General features: G+C 40.6%; 1 protein-coding gene across 7 annotated transcripts in view; it reads right to left on the bottom strand.

The window, feature by feature from the left end:
- Nucleotides 1–15738, bottom strand: part of N4bp2l2 (NEDD4 binding protein 2 like 2) — a 72493-nt gene extending 56755 nt beyond the window's left edge. For 3 of the 7 annotated variants that reach the window (XR_012910575.1, XM_075971499.1, XM_075971508.1), the window contains exons 1-3: nucleotides 15442–15565; nucleotides 12367–13601; nucleotides 1461–1585 (exon numbers count right to left, since the gene is read on the bottom strand). Coding sequence is in view for 5 of the 7 variants with exons in the window: in XM_075971499.1 (XP_075827614.1) it covers nucleotides 1461–1585; nucleotides 12367–13601 (1360 nt within the window). In the remaining 2 variants the exon portion in view is untranslated. Of the gene's footprint in view, nucleotides 1–1460; nucleotides 1586–12366; nucleotides 13602–14910; nucleotides 15021–15118; nucleotides 15286–15441 lie in introns of those variants that run through there. The other 4 variants (XM_075971468.1, XM_075971476.1, XM_075971486.1 and 1 more) reach the window with 4 other exon arrangements.
- Nucleotides 15739–16676: the final 938 nt, after the last annotated feature.

Below are 16676 nucleotides of genomic sequence, written 5' to 3'. Positions count from 1 at the left end.
GTGTTTTGCCTACACATCTCTGTATGAGGGTGTGAAATCACTTGGAGATGGATTGCAGACAGTTGTGAGCTGTCATGTGGGTGCTGGGAACTGAACCCTGGTCCTCTGGCAGAACAGGCAGTATTCTTAACCGCTGAGCTATTTCTCCAGCCCCCAAAAATAGGTTTTTAAAAGTAATTTAGAGCAAATGTCATTTTTAGATCATTCTAGATCTAAATTAACACACACACACCCAAAACTGGAGCTAGAGAGATGGCTCATCTGTTATGAGAACTCACTGCTCTTCTGGGGGATGCAGGTTTAAGTCCCTGCACCCACATGGTGGTTCACAATTGCTTGTAACTCCAGTTACAGGGATCTATATCCAAATAAAACACCTTTATACATCAAAAATATTTTTAATGAAAGTATTTTAAAGGCCCACTTTTTTGGGGGGTTGTTTTTTCGAGACAGGGTTTCTCTGTGTAACAACCCTAGCGGTCCTAGAACTAGCTTTTATAGACCAGGCTGGCCTCGAACAGAGATCCACCTGCCTCTGCCTCCCAAGTGCTGGAATTAAAGGCATGTGTGACTGCTCCACAAAGGTCCAGTTTTTAGTCCTCATTCTAAACCAAACTGAAGCAGAATTCCTAGGGCTGAGCAAGGTCGAATCCTTTTTTAAAGAAGGGGAGGATCGCCAGTTGTGGTGGCGCACACTGGTAGGATTTGCTGAAGGAGGCAGAGGCAGGAGGATCACGAGTTCAAGGCCAGCAAAAAAAAAAAAAAAAGGAGGATTCCCACCTGACTCAAATAATCTATCAGGATTGAGACCATTATTTATGATGGAAAGAAACTGACCCCTGTATTCTAAAACTGAAGTATCTGATAAAGTTCTCATAACACAGTACCAATGAGGAAAACTAATACAGGCATTTTATTAAGATTTAAAGACATCAGCATCATATGGGGTGCAAACGGCTTTCAGAATACAAAAGTATCAGAGTTCTTAAAATTATTCATAGCTGGGCGATGGTGGCGCACGCCTTTAATCCCAGCACTCGGGAGGCAGAGGCAGGCGGATCTCTGTGAGTTCGAGACCAGCCTGGTCTACAGAGCTAGTTCCAGGACAGGCTCCAAAGCCACAGAGAAACCCTGTCTTGAAAAACCAAAAAATAAATAAATAAATAAAATAATTCATAAAGTGTAAAAAAGAAAGCGTATTAAAATGTCCCCCACCTGTATTTTATCAGCTTATATTGGTATACTGTCTACAGTTCACCCCACTTTATCTAAGTTCACCGATTCTCACAATCTTTACCTGAGATGCCAAATATAATTACTATCATGTCTTACATAAGAAGAAATTGGACTCCGGGTTATTAACAGTCTGTCAAAGTCACTCAGCCAGTAAAAGTCTAAATCAAAATAAAACCCAGGTATGACTCAATACACCATCCCAGGAGTCTTGGCCCAAAACAAACCTCTGCTCTGGTTCCAGTCATGGGCATCACCAAGTTGATTAACATTGTACCTGTACCCATCTTGATGATGAAAATAGTCATCAGTGCTGAACACGATGCCATCGCGACTCTGACCAAGCAGAATTCTGTTAACAAAAGAAACCATAGATCTATGACTAGATAAAGGAACCACGGGACAAGTTAGCACTGGACACCTGGTATTGATTCCTTAAGGACACTGTAGGCAGAAGAGCAGAGGAGCCAATCCTTTCAGATCATCAAGATTTTAAACATCACTTCATATTTCACTCTACCCAACTATAGATATGAAAACCTTAAACCAGCATTTGTACTATGACTTTAAACAACCATGCATTGCTTCCCAAATAACATCAGCTAACATGCATGTTTTAGCTTTCTGTGAATTGGTACTGAAAGCCTAGAACTGTCTATCTCTGGTACAAGTAACCCAAAAACCAAGAAAGACTAAGTAAGGAATCCATGTGGAAAATATATTTGATCAAAGACAGGTTTCACAAACTCACTTCCACTAATCACAAACATAGATGATCAACATGTGAGAGTAAGAAATAGCCTAAAACATAAGATGGCAAACAACCCGTGATTCTCCAAAGTATAACAAATTTTAGAGATTGGCGCATTAAATCACTGTACACACATAAGTAGGGTCATGGAGACAGAAAGACAAACAGTAGAAGGTGAAAGCATTCAGAATCCTAGACTACCAGTTCTAATCTAATGATTTTAGCTATTCCACCACAGTATTTTTTCATAAACAAAAAAAAAAAAAAGGAAACCAAATCCACTCTACTTACCTTGGCCTGTACAAGTAATTTACATGACATAAACTGAAAGGACAGAGTGTTACTTTTATAATTATAGATGTTCCCTGGTATTAGAAAGGGAGACACACCTTTAGCCCTAGCACTCAAAGGATAGAGATCTTAAGGAAGGAAAGAGGGGGGAAAGTACCACAATACCTGTGAAAAGGAAGCAGAACTTGAGGAAGGGAGGAAAGCAGATGGGTGGCGTGAGGGGTGAACAATTATGTATGAGATGCCACAATGAAGCTGATAGTTTGTATGTTAGCTTAGAAAGCCTGATTTTAAAAAAAAAACTACAAAAGATTTTTATGTATTTTGTGAATGGAAGAAAAATTAAAGAGTTATATGATGGAGCTGCAGAGACAGTTCAGTCATTAATATCTGTCAGTGCTCTTGCAGAAGGCTCAGGTTCAATTCCCAGTACCCATGTCAACTGACAACTATGGATGAGTCCAGTTCCAGGGAACCCAGCCTTTTTCTGACCTCCAAGGCCACCAGGCATGCTCACACAGGCAAAACACTTAACACATAAAGAATTTAAAAACCAAAAAAAATTTTAAATTAAAATATTAGCATTCTGAACCAGAGCTCAATCACCCAAAAAGAGATTTTGATTGTAACTTACCATATAATAACTAATTATACTAAACAGTACCAGAATCCAGACTATCGTCATTCCTAAAGTCATGCTTTTATTTGGTTCTGTAACCTATTAATTGGTGGTTTTTAAGATGATAATAATACCATTGTGCTTAAGAAATGGTTTAAGTTCTCCAAGTTAAAAGAACAGGAAAACAGTAGTCCATTTTTATCATTATATAACAGAAAAACATGAACAATCTCCCTGAAGACTTTTTTAAATCTATAAATCATAAGTAACTGTTGAGCCTGACAAGACATTTTCTTCCCAGGAGTGTGCATGCATCCTTTTCAAACTACACAACTATCTCAGGTTATGAAGCTCACTTCAGGAAATTCAAAAAGGGCTCATGAACCTAGGGGAATGGACAACTCTATCAAGCATCTGAACTAAAAGTAAGAGCAATAATTTCAAAATTCTTATATTTGGAATTATTGGGTCTTCTACATGGAGTCTCAAAATGATAATATCTTGGAACTTAGTAAATCAAACAATAATTAAGCACTATCAGTGGCCATATGAGTCACAGTTTCTCAAAAGATCTTTTATTATTCTGTATACAATATTCTGTCTACATGTATGCCTGCAGGCCAGAAGAAGGCACCAGACCTCATTACAGATGGTTGTGAGCCATCATGTGGTTGCTGGGAATTGAACTCAGGACCTTTGGAAGAACAGACAATGCTCTTAGCCACTGAGCATTCAATTCACAAAACCCTGACAATCCGGTACTGAACAAGTCCAGGAAAGAAGATAAATACAGAAGTTCAGCCTATGGATTTTAATATGCAGCATGGAGCAAGGATTATGAAATGAAATTCTCAGTGCTGGACACAGGATACCTCTGACTCCCAAAGCCACGGCCCACAATGATCCTGGTACAATCTCCTCCCCATGGCGGTTCTGAATGAATTTATTACTAGCTTTAAAGGTGGGTCTCTAAGTTTCAGGGCAGTCATGATACCTACACAGTAAGTTTTAAAGAGTTCTAGGCCAGACAGGGCTAGTAACCTAAACAACTAAAACAAACACTCTAAGTGAATCTGGCACAGGCTGAGCCCCTGGTGCAAGAGCGCTGTACCGAAGTGCTTCAGGACCTACCTAATTTTCTTAGGTAAAACCTAAGGAACTTAAGACCAGACTAGAGACAGGTATCTCCTGAGTTCAACTAAGACCACTCTCTTCCAAAGAAAGGTAGGAATAAAAATCTCATCACTGGGCTGGAGAGATGGCTCAGAGGTTAAAGAGCACTGGCTGCTCTTCCAAAGGTCCTGAGTTCAATTCCCAGCAACCACATGATGGCTGACAACCATCTGTAATGAGATCTGGTGCCCTCTTCTGGCATGGAGGTGTATATGCAGGAGGCACATTGTATATGTAATAAAAATCTCATCACTTTCAAACAGTGCTTTTAATCCCTACGGTTACTGTAACTATAGGATCCGAAAACCACCAGAGCTCATTAGCTTGCAGTTTTGAAGGTTAGCAGTCCAAAATCCCTTCTACTGACCTGTCTTTCCCTAGGTTCTAGAGAATGTTGTCTTTTCTAGTTTCTGCAGGTTAGGCACACTCATTATCTTGGTTTGTGGGGCCTTTGACCATTAGTACAATGGTTCTCTCCTCTCTGATCTCTTCTTATGTTTCCATGTGTGACCTTCCTTCCTGCCACCTTCGCATTAAGAAGGTTGTGATTACACTGGGCCCTCACAGGATAATTACATCATCTCAAATATTTAGCCTCAAGTACCCTTTACCTGAGAAAGTAACACACACAGCACTTACCACACTAAATGTTTTTTATTGATTTGGTTGGTATTTATTTATTTATTTATTTATTTATTTATTTATTTATTATGTATAGAATATTCTGTCTGTGTGTATGCCTGCTGGCCAGAAGAGGACACCAGACCCCATTACAGATGGTTATGGCCATCATGTGGTTGCTGGGAATTGAACTCAGGACCTTTGGAAGGGCAGGCAATGCTCTTAACCTCTGAGCCACGTCTCCAGCCCCCACACTAAATGGTTTAAATAAAAATGTTAACACCAGCCAGGTGGTTTAATCCCAGGACTTGTGTGAGAAACAGGTGGATCTCTGGGAGTTCAAGGTCAGCCTGGTCAACAAAGGGAGTTCCAGGGCAGCCAAAGCTACACAGAAACCCTGTCTGGGAAAACAAAAAAAAAAAACAAACAAAAACAAACAAAAAACAAAATCACCCCACCCCAACACACACACACACACTAACACCAAAAGCTGTTTTCTCAAGTTCTTTTTTTTATTTCCTAGATGGTAAATTACTAGGTATTTTTAGCAGCTCTTTACTCTTTATTTATTATGTATACACCGTTCTGCCAGAAGAGAGCACCAGATCTCATTATAGATGGTTGTGAGCCACCATGTGGTTGCTGGGAATTGAACTCTAGACCTCTTGAAGAGCAACCAGGGCCCTTAACTTGAGTCATTTCTTCAGCCATTGCTCTTTCTCCTTAGCGATATTTATTGTGTGTGTTGGGGGAGGCACAGATGGCATGTGAGTTCCAGAAATCAAATTCCGGTCATCATGTTTGACAGTAAGTGCTATCTTATTATATATATTTCTTCAATCCACATTGTCTAGATCTTTTTTTAAAGATTTATTTTATGTATATGAGGGCTCTATCTGCATGCAATCCTTTATGCCAGACGAGGGTACCAGATCTCATTGTTGTGAGCCACCATGTGGTTGCTAGGAATTCAATTTAGGTCCTCTGGAAGAATAGACAGTGCTCTTAACCACTGAGCCATCTCTCCAGCCCCCTTTCAGATTATTATTTTTTTTATTTTACTCCTTTATCTATTTTGTAGTTATTTTTTGAATGAAATAAGCCAGAAGGCAGAGTTTTAAATATTTTTCTCATAAATCTGTCAAATATATACTATTACCATTACTGAACATTTTCCCAACTATTCTAAAATACCAGTTTACAACACAAAAAGTAAGCAGCATTTACACTGTATTGGTATTTTAAGGAATTCAGAGATCATTTAAATACAATGTGGGAATATATGTATAAGGCACATACAAATGTGACACCCTTTTATTCAAGGACTAAAGTATCAAAGAAGTTTGATACCTGTACAGGAGCCGACAACCAACTCACATAAGTACTAAGGGACAACAGCATAGTCTCACGCTTTAGAATCCTCAGCAAAAGCTAGACATGGGTGTTGCAAGCAGGAAACTGACAAGTTTTAGCACACTCTGTACTACGTAGTGAGACTTTGAATGAATGAATGAATGAATGAAGTCATCATCAAATGTCTAGGGCACTCATCATGCTGGAGAGTGTATGGTTGGAAAAAAAGGCAAGTTTTGAAGTTACCTCTAGAAGTCTATAAAGTTCTAGTTCTAGCACTTTTAAGAGATGGCATGAAGTTTACTAAACCATTCTACATCCTCATTTGTATAATTATTATCTATCTCCTCTCAGGGCAGTAGCTCTGCAGATAGACAGCTGCTCTTGCCAAGCTTGGTTCTCTACTTACAGTACTGAATAAATTTGAAATACAAAACATTTATTGTACAATTTCTACATAATTGTTATAATTTACCTTAAAAATACTCTATAGCACAGATAATCAGACCATTTGGATGATTTGCCTAATCAGAGAAATCATATCCCTCACTAGCTAAGCAAGGACTAGTCTCCAAATGTGGAGTACAAGCTGTTACAAACGTTTCAACCTCCTTTTATCTCTGATGATCGCCACACACTTTGTTGATGAGATTGATGGCTTGTTTCTGAAAATACACTCACACATGAAATCAACAGAGTAAAAGATATTAAATAGAAGCCGGCTGGTGGTGGCGCACGTCCCAGCACTTGGGAGGCAGAGGCAGGCGGATCTCTGGGAGTTTGAGACCAGCCTGGTCTACAAGAGCTAGTTCCAGGACAGGCTCCAAAAGCACAGAGAAACCCTGTCTCAAAAAACCAAAAAAAAAAAAAAAAAAAAAAAAAAGATATTAAATAGATAACGTATTTTAAACCCATTCCTTTTTCCTTTACATGATTTAGTAAAAGAACTTTGATCTATATTCTACCTTCTGAAAAAGAATCACTTGGCCAGGCGAGGCATACGCATTTAATCCCAGCACTTGGGAGGCAGAGGCAGGCAGATCTCTGTGGAGTTCAAGAACAGCCTGGTCTACAAGAGCTAGTCAGGACAGGCTCCAAAGCCACAGAGAAACCCACCCACAAAAAAAAAAAATCACTCAAACAAACAAACAAAACTCACTCAAGACTTGGTCCCTAAATGATTCTATGTCCAAACACTGGGTCAGAGCACTCTTGTTTGGCTAAGGACAACTACAATAGTAACAAAATTCTATTTCAAATGTCCTTAAATTCTGCCTCAAATGAACCTACTGAAGTGCTGTCAGGTAGCCTGGAAGGGCAGAACCTCCACTTTAACATACTTGCAAGGGTGGTATGAAATGTGTTTCTTTTGCTTAGTCCTAAGTATTTAAAGTCAGTATTTATTAGAATTCAGTCTAATACTTTCATTAAAAGATAGTAGCAAGCCAACTGTAGAGACTCATACCTATAATCCCAGCACTCAAAGGATCCTAAATTTGAGGCCAGCCTCTGCTACAGAGCAAATTTCAGGTAAGCCTGCGATTCCTTGAAAGACCCTTCATCAAAAAACCAGAGGTTAGGCATGAAGCTCAGCAAGAGAGTGCTTGCACAGCATGCACAAAGCTCAGGTTCTATCCCCAGCAGCCCCTGCAATCAAATAGTAATAATAAATAATAAAAATTTTAACAAGCAGGTGGCAGAATTTCCCAGGAACAACTAACCCTTTGCCTTCTTATAACCAAAATGGCTTAGGTCAATGATTAAAAAGATAATGCTGTTTTGTACAGCTTATACTGAACACAAAGTAGTAAAGGTAAAAAGCTATACAAATTCAGAAGTTACTAAGGACACAAAAGATAAATAAAAGTCTCAAAATGAAAAGGTACATTGGGTTATTCCAATTTTTTTTGTATTTGTTGAGGTTTGTTTTGTTACCGAGTATGTGGTCAATTTGAGAAGATTCCATGAGGTGCTGAGAAGGTATATTCTTTTGTGTTTGGGTGGAATGTTCTGTAGATGTCTGTTAAGTCCATTTGAGTCATAACATCTGTTAGTTCTCTTATTTCTCTGATCATTTTTTGTCTGATTGACTTGTCCAGTGGTGAGAGGGGAGTGTTGAAGTCTCCCACTATTAGTGTGTGGGCTTTAATATATGATTTAAGCTTTAGAAGTGTTTGACATATGAGGGTGCCCTTATATTTGGGGCATAGATGCTCAGTATTGAAATTTCCTCTTGATGGATTTTTCCTGTGACTATTATATAATGTCCTTCTTTGTCTTTTTTGACTGATTTTAGCTTGAAGTCTATTTTGTTAGATATTAGGATAGCTACACCCACTTGTTTCTTAGGTCCATTTGATTGGCCAAAATCAAAAACACTGATGACAACTTATGCTGGAGAAGTTATGGGGAAAAGGGAACACTTCTGCATTGCTGGTGGGAATGCAAGCTGGTACAACCCTTTTGGATGTCAGTGTGCTGATTTCTCAGAAAATTAGGAAACAGCCTTCCTCAAGACCCAGTAATACCACTTTTGGGTATATATCCAAAGGGTGCTCAATCGTGCCACAAGGACATATGCTCAACTATGTTCATAGCAGCTTTGTTTGTTATAGCCAGAACCTGGAAACAACCTAAATGCCCCTTGATCGAAGAATGGATAAGGAAAATGTGGTACATTTACACAATGGTGTCCTACACAGCAGAAAAAATAATAACGACAGCTTGAATTTTGCAAGAAAATGGATGGAGCTAGAAAACATTATTTTGAGTGAAGTAACCCAGACACAGAAAGACAATTATCACATGTACTCACTCATAGGTGATTTTTAAACACAAAGCAAAGAAAGCCAGCCTACAAACTACAATCCCAGAGAACTTAGACAACAATGTGGACACGAAGAGAGGCATACATAGACCTAATCTACACGGGAAGTAGAAAGTATAAAAAGACAAGATCTCCTGAGTAAATTGGGAGCATGGGGGACCTTGCGGGAGGATTGAAAGGGGAGGAGAGAGGCAGGGAGGGGAGCAGAGAAAAATGTAGAGCTCAATAAATTCAATAAAATAAAAAAAAAATCATGTGGCACCACAGCCAGCTCCCACATTTTATAATAAAAAGGAATTAACTTCTTGCTATAAAAAAAGTCTCAAAATGTTATGGTGTATGCCTACAATCCCAACACTTGGGAAGCTGAAGTACCAGAGAGCATGAGTTCCAGAACAGCCAGAGCTTCTCAGTGGGTTACAGGACATGCTGGACTACACAGTAAGTCCCAGATTAGCTCAATGTCTTGAAAGAAAGAAAACAAACAGGAGGCATTTAAAGCAGCCTTAACTAAGCCACTGTACATCAGCAGGAACAAACAAATACAAACAGGCATAGAAGTGGTGAAATAAGGACTAAACTAAGAAGAATGGGGCGCAATTCCAAACATAAACTAATTTAGTTCTCCAAATGAGCAACGCTCTCAACAATTCTTTACTCTTTTCTCCAAACCTTGTTTTGAAAGCCAACACCACTTTATCAACATAAGAGCATATGGTTTTACATTAGATGCCAAATAACCCAAGGATTAATGAAGGGGTCAAGGCAGGTGTGGTGGCACACACCTTTAATCCCAGCACGTGGAAGGCAGTGAGTTTGAGATCAACCTAGTCTATAACGAGTTCTAGGACTGCTAGGGCTACACAGTAAAACCCTGTCTCAAAAAACCAAAACCAAACCAAATACCACCCCCAAAAATCTACAAGGGGAGGCTGTCTTCATTAAATAACATCCATCAATCTAAAGAGGTACACATATGTTTGTGTGTGTTTTCTCATCTGTTTAACCAAGCTCCGTGATGGGAAGAATCCCACACAGAAGAACGTATGGAGTAGATTCTAAAAATGAAGACTGGGACACTGAGACGTACACACGTAAATATAGCAGATGGATAAACAGAATCTTCAAGCCTTCTAAAAATGAAAACATAGGGGGAAAGCACATTATCATTTTGATCTCTTATAATATTTCAGTTCCAGTGGAGGGAGGGGCTTGATTTTTAATAGTAGTTTCTGTGAACCTCTAGGCTTTGCTCCTGTAAAATGAAAAAACAATTCATTTCACAAACTTTCCTATGTCAAAGTATCTCTAACTAGAAAATTGTGACACAAATGGCACTTGTTATTAAGTGCCCACTTAGGGGAGTGGTTCTCACCTCCCCTAGAACTTGGTACCTAGCCCAGATCGGCCTTGAATCTGAGATCTTGCCTTGGCCTCCTAAATGGCTGATAACTGCGGCATCTTTCCACTCAAGTGTTCTACCTGGTCTTCAAGCAAATACCCACAGGCATAATCACCTCTATCTAATCTCTCAGGTTTTTCGAGATTCTATTGCATTCTATTCTAATATTCTCCAATCTGTTCTCATAATTTTCTTTTATATTTCTATATTCAGTTATAACTAGTAGACCTATTTCATCCAATTTCTAAATCTCAACTGTTTTCTCCGATATAGTCTAAATCCAGAACACTGTTTGTAAGACAACAATTTTATATTTGTAAGCCTCGATTTCATATTCTCTACAAAACCTTAACAAAAAATGTCATGAATCAATTAACACAGCTTAAAATCTTGCTTGAAAATCTATACTACTGGGCTAGAGAGATGGATCAGCGGTTAAGAGCATTGCGTGCTCTTCCAAAGGTCTTGAGTTCAATTCCCAGCAACTACAAGGAGGCTCACAACCATATGTAATGGGGTCTGGTGCCTTCTTCTGGCCTGCAGGCATACAGGCAATCAGAATACTACATACATAATAGATACTAAAAAAAAGAAAATCTATACTACAAACTGAATTTGTTTTTGTCTAAAGAAATTTTATTTATTTAGGCCATATTACAAGTGAATATAAATATCTTTAAGTTCTGCAGGGCGGTGGTGGCGCACGCCTTTAATCCCAGCACTCGGGAGGCAGAGGCAGGCGGATCTCTGTGAGTTCGAGACCAGCCTGGTCTACAGAGCTAGTTCCAGCAGAGAAACCCTGTCTCGAAAAACCAAAAAAAAAAAAAAAAAAAAAAATCTGTAAGTTCTTCAAATACTAGTTTTCACCCAAAGATACTATTTTTTACTTTTGCTATATAAACTACAAGAAATTTATAGTATGAGTTATTTTCCACAATTGAGAAAATTGTGAAAATGCTGTCTTTAAATTGTAAAGAAACTTAGAAATCTGAAATATTTTGTAATAAAAACACAAATAGTTTTAATGCCACTAATCAGATTGTTCAATTCAACACATCAAAATTTTAAAACTAAATAGCAACTCAGTCCCACGCAGCTGAAGAGAGATGGCTCAATGGCTAAGAGTACTGACTGCTCTTTCAGAAGACCCAGGCTCAATTCCCAGCACTCACATGGAGGCTCACAATTATCTGTCAGTCCAGTTCCAGGGAACCTGAAGACCTTTTCTGGCCTTTGGGAAGTGGTGCACAGATACACATGTAAATTAAACATCCATACCCAAAAAATTATTTTTTTTTTTAAATCGCTATTCCAGTCGGGGAGTGGTGGTGCAAGCCTTTAATCCCAGCACTTGGGAGGCAGAGGCAAGAGGATCTCTGTGAGTTCGAGGCCATTCCAGGGCATGCTCCAAAGCTACAGAGAAATCCTGTTTCCAAAAAAAAAAAAAAAAAAAAAAAAAAAATCCCTATCCCACACAAGATACTGACATGGCATATGGCATAACGCTTAACACATTCAAGAGCCCCAATTGGTTTTTCAAATTCTAAGAAAATAACTATCTGCCATTCCATTAACAAGCAGCAAAACTTGCCCAGCAGCATAATGAAAAAGTACCAGAGCCCAGACCTCCTAGTACCTAGTCTAGCTTTACTTGAATAGCTGACTTATACAGCCCAGACAAGGTTGGGTTTGTTTTTGTTTTTTTTTTTTTTGAGACAGTTTCTCTGTAACAGCCCCTAGCTGTCCTGGAACTAGTTCTGTGGACCAGGCTGGCCTTGAACTCACAGAGACAACGCCTGTTTCTGCTAGGATTACTGGCATGTACCGCCACTGCCTGTCCCTAGCCAAGTTCTTAAGTAGCATTGCTTGTTGCTGTTTTGGTTATAGTGTATTTGTAAAGCTCTTAAAAGAAGCTAAATATATATACATCAATTCTCCCTTTCCCCTAGAATACATCTTTCAAAGTATTTCCAGTCAGATGAAACTCCCAAATACAGCATACAAATTTTCTACTAGGAATATGGAAATGTTTATCACTGATAACTCAAAATTTAAGTAATGAACCATCAAGTATTCACTTAATATTTTTTACTTACCGAGACAATGTTGTTTTTCCAGACCCAGGGAGGCCTCGCAAAAGAATAAGTAATTTCTGCAATTTATTTAACTTCTCCTCTGGAAACCACTGGTTCACAAACCTGTCTGTTCCAGTGTGCTCTTCGATGGAAGGATCTCTCCAGCACTCTCTGATTTCACAGAAACCGTTACCCACACTTTCATCTTGTCCGCTGTAGCCATCTCTAAAGGGACGAACATTAGTGCTAGTCACACCATAGTTAGTATACTCATCGTTCGGTTCAAAAGTCAAACCACTCCAGCTACCCTGACAACTGTCCACGTAACACCCTCTTGGCATCTGAGAGTCATCTTGCCCATGAAAAATATTTGGTGGTAGATTTAGTGGGGTATTGAATCGTTGAATATTAAAATGGTAATTAAAACTGGGAAGAGGAGGACCATGGGGTATGACAAAAGGATGTACTGACTGCCATTCAGGCCTGAAGGAAGGGAATGAAGTCTCACAAAAAGTAGGTATCAGTTGTTCGTCACAGGGATATTGGCCTGGTTCGTCCTCCAAGTACCACTGGTAATCGCAATGTGACTGGAGAGCATTACTGAGATCCTTCTTTGCCTCCTCGGAGTTTAAGGCATCATAGGCCTGGTCCTTAGGAATAATTTTTTCCTGGGAAGGTTCTGGCACTTCACTACTGCCTTGTGAAACATCATTTTCATTTTCTAGCTCTTCAATTTCTTTGTAAAACTGGGAGAGTTCTGTGTCAATCTCCAATTTTTTGGAGTTAAATTTCTGTTTTTCTTCTCGTCTTCTTTTGTCATCTGTACTATTCAAAGCGCCCGTCTCATTTTTCCTTTCTCGGCATTTCTTTTTCTCGGGGGGTTTGTAAATGGGGCCTATGAACGCCTTACTTGTGCTATAGATGTCATCATCCTTGGAGAGCGAGGGGGGCTTTCCGCCTTGCAAAGCTGGTGACTCAGTAGACCCGACACTGCCTAGTTTATTATCAGGCAGCTCCTTAGGCTTCAACACATCTGGAGCTCCGGCTTTGTCTTCCTGAGGACGTCTTCTGAAGGTAATGGTGGCCACTGAGACCCTGTTATTTCTGGTTTTCTCTTGGGGTCTGGGACGATCAGGACGACCTTGACGGGAGAAAGCACAATCATCTGCAGCTGTCTTCAGTTTCTTACTGCACGATTCCCTTGTTAGATCTTTTCCAGGGCCCAAAAACTTAGCTTCAATTTCACTATAAGGCATCTGAGAAGTAAAGCATACAAATATTAGGTCATATTTTTAAAAATTTAGACAATGTTTTACACAAGGAATTTTAGGAAAAAGAATTTGTGACATAAGCATTTAATAATTACAGTTAAAGCCAGGCGATGGTGGCGCACGCCTTTAATCCCAGCACTCGGGAGGGAGGCAGAGGCAGGCGGATCTCTGTGAGTTCGAGACCAGCCTGGTCTATGGAGCTAGTTCCAGGACAGGCTCCAAAGCCACAGAGAAACCCTGTCTCGAAAGAGCAAAAAAAAAAAAAAAATTACAGTTAAGCTGCAATTTTATAACCACTTATTTTAAGTCATAACAATAATTTACAGGAGGAGTCTCACTGTAATACCATTCAAAAATACATGTGCACTGCCGGGCGATGGTGGCGCACGCCTTTAATCCCAGCACTCGGGAGGCAGAGGCAGGTGGATCTCTGTGAGTTCGAGACCAGCCTGGTCTACAGAGCTAGTTCCAGGACAGGCTCCAAAGCCACAGAGAAACCCTGTCTCGAAAAACCAAAAAAAAAAAAAAAAAAAATACATGTGCACTTCATTGTTTTTTTTTTTTTTGGAGGCACAGAAGATGAACTCATGACCTCACGCACACTAAATGAACACCCTACTGCAGAGCTACATCCTACCCCATTTTTCATGCTGAGACAGCGTCTCACTAAACTTGACAAGCGTGGCTTTGAATTCTCTCCATAGAGCCCAGGGACGTCTTAACTGTTCATCCTCCTGAGTAGCTGAGATCACAGGCCCGTGCTGCCAGTCCCAGCTTTAAACAGTCCATTCCAGAGTTTAAGCACCCAAGTTTGGAAACTGAGTCCCTATCTCGTGTGGATAGATACATAACTGGCATTTGTTTCCAAACTGGCTAAGATCACTGCATCCTGAATCCCTCGCTGTTTGGAAGTCGCTTTGTCTTTTGGAGTAGAGGCTTCGGCTTCCAAGCTTCCATCATCTCCCCTCGGCATCCACAAGAGATGAGCTAAATTGCAGTCTTTGTAGAGCAAACCTAGACTACACAGTTAAGTTCAAGGCCAGTTTGCACTACACGAGACCCATCAATAAGTTGATTAAAGCTAAATTTCTCTTGACAAGCAATGGCTCAAACCTGTAATCTACCAATAAGCGAGTTCAGGCCATTACGGGCCGACTACACAGTTGGGTTCCAAAGCATCCTGGCCTACCGAGTGACACTGTGTCTACAAAACAAAACACAACTTCGCTTCTCTTGTAATTTCCTTGAACCCTTAAGAGACCCAAACTCTCGTTTTGGTCAGTACTTCATTCACCCGCTCTTGGACTCCAAACCCAAAGCCCACAAACTAGGGCCGAAAGCAGACAGGCCATTAGGAGAGCCGAAGGAAGCTCCAACTGCAGATCCAGAAAGCCATTCTCCCGGAAACAGCCCTCGCCTCACTCCCATCTTCCCGTTTCCTCAGTCAAACGTCACAGACATCCGAGGAAGCGCGAGGGGTGCGCGAACACCCAGCACCCCACCTGGGCCTCAAGGCCTCCCGAGCACCAGGCCTGGCCGGAGGCCCCCCGGCTTCTCCGTCCCTAAGGAAGGCAACAGGGCCCCGTCTGGACTCTGCGGCGGCCTCTGACGCTGAGTTTTCCCCGGGCTTCCCCGCTCACACTCAGATGAAGGAGTCAAGCTACGAGTGAAAACTTGAGTCGTCCGCGTCAGACGAAACCGGAAGCACCTCCCTCACCTACACTGGGGCGTCTGCTCTTCAAACCGCAGTTCTGCACGTACTTCCACCCAGCACCCCCAAAAGCAAAGCAAAACAAAACAAAACAACTTCCGTAAAGATACGAACCTCTCAGCGAAAGACCGTCTCAGACACAGCCACAAAATCGAGCTTGAGAGATGCGGGGCTGGAGCAGCTCCATACGCAAGATGGCCGCCACCACTCGGATTTCCCAGGCAGGGCCGCGGGATCGCGCCAGGCATTGTGGGAATTGAAGTCCAGCGTTCTCTGTGATGCTAGTTTACCTCATGGCACCAAGACTCGGTCTTCCAGAGTCCATTGCATGACGTATACGCTCAATTGGCAACAAAAGGCTTGTTCCCCGCCCTGGAGTGGGGAAGTTATTTAAAGAAACACCAACTTTGACCAAAAAAAAAAAAAAAAAAAAAAAGCAGCGACCGTCTCTCTGGCGTTCTCCACTAAGGAAAAAAGAACGATAGTATTTGTCGCCCCCAGGTGGATGCTCAAGCCCCTCGCAGAGGGATAATAGTTTTCTGGGTTTTTTTTCCCCCAGGAAACAAAAGAATCAACCTACGTTTCAAAGGAGAAAACATTCATTTTGTACTGCAGATCTGGGTTACAATGGTTTCTAAGAAACGCTACCAAGTATAATTTTAAGCTCCTGCACTTCTGTGAAAGGACAGAGTGCCTGCATTGTAACAAAGAGGGGACATTTGGAGCAAAATTATAAAGTATCTTACTTACAGGTAAGAAAACTGTTATGTAAATGTGTGTTGAATTAAAAAATAAATACCTACCAACCAACCAATGACTAGCTTCAATTATGGACCTTTTTTTCCCTCTTTTTCACTACCATTAACCTCCCCCCCCCCCCCATGTTTCATTTGGGTCTCCACAAGGAAATTCTTGACTCCAACACAATAATATTTTATAGGGTATAATAGCTAAAAAGCACAAGGTAAGGTACTTACATCAAAATATTTAACACCATTGTGACCCAGAGGGCTCACAATCTACCCCCTTGACAAGTCTTCCTGAAATACAATTTCCACTGCCACCTTTGTTGCCTCATGTTTAGCTTCAGGTTATTCATCTTTTTTTTTCTTTAATAAGTACTTTATTTCATAGGCGTAAGTGTTTTACCTGCATGGATATATGTGCACAATGTGTGCCCCCAGTGCCCAAGGAACCAAGAAGAGACAGGACCTCATAGAACCCAGGCTAACTTCAAATTCCCTATAAGCAAGGAGGCTGATGGAATTCCTGATTCTTCTGCTGGGACTACTGGCCTACATCACCATGCCCGCCCTAAGAAATGTGTGTTTGTTTTTTGACATTCATGT

Source organism: Microtus pennsylvanicus, chromosome 1 (genome assembly GCF_037038515.1).
Source record: "Microtus pennsylvanicus isolate mMicPen1 chromosome 1, mMicPen1.hap1, whole genome shotgun sequence".
In the NCBI taxonomy this organism is placed as follows: Eukaryota; Metazoa; Chordata; class Mammalia; order Rodentia; family Cricetidae; genus Microtus; species Microtus pennsylvanicus.
This window is presented reverse-complemented; position numbering and strand designations above follow the sequence as displayed.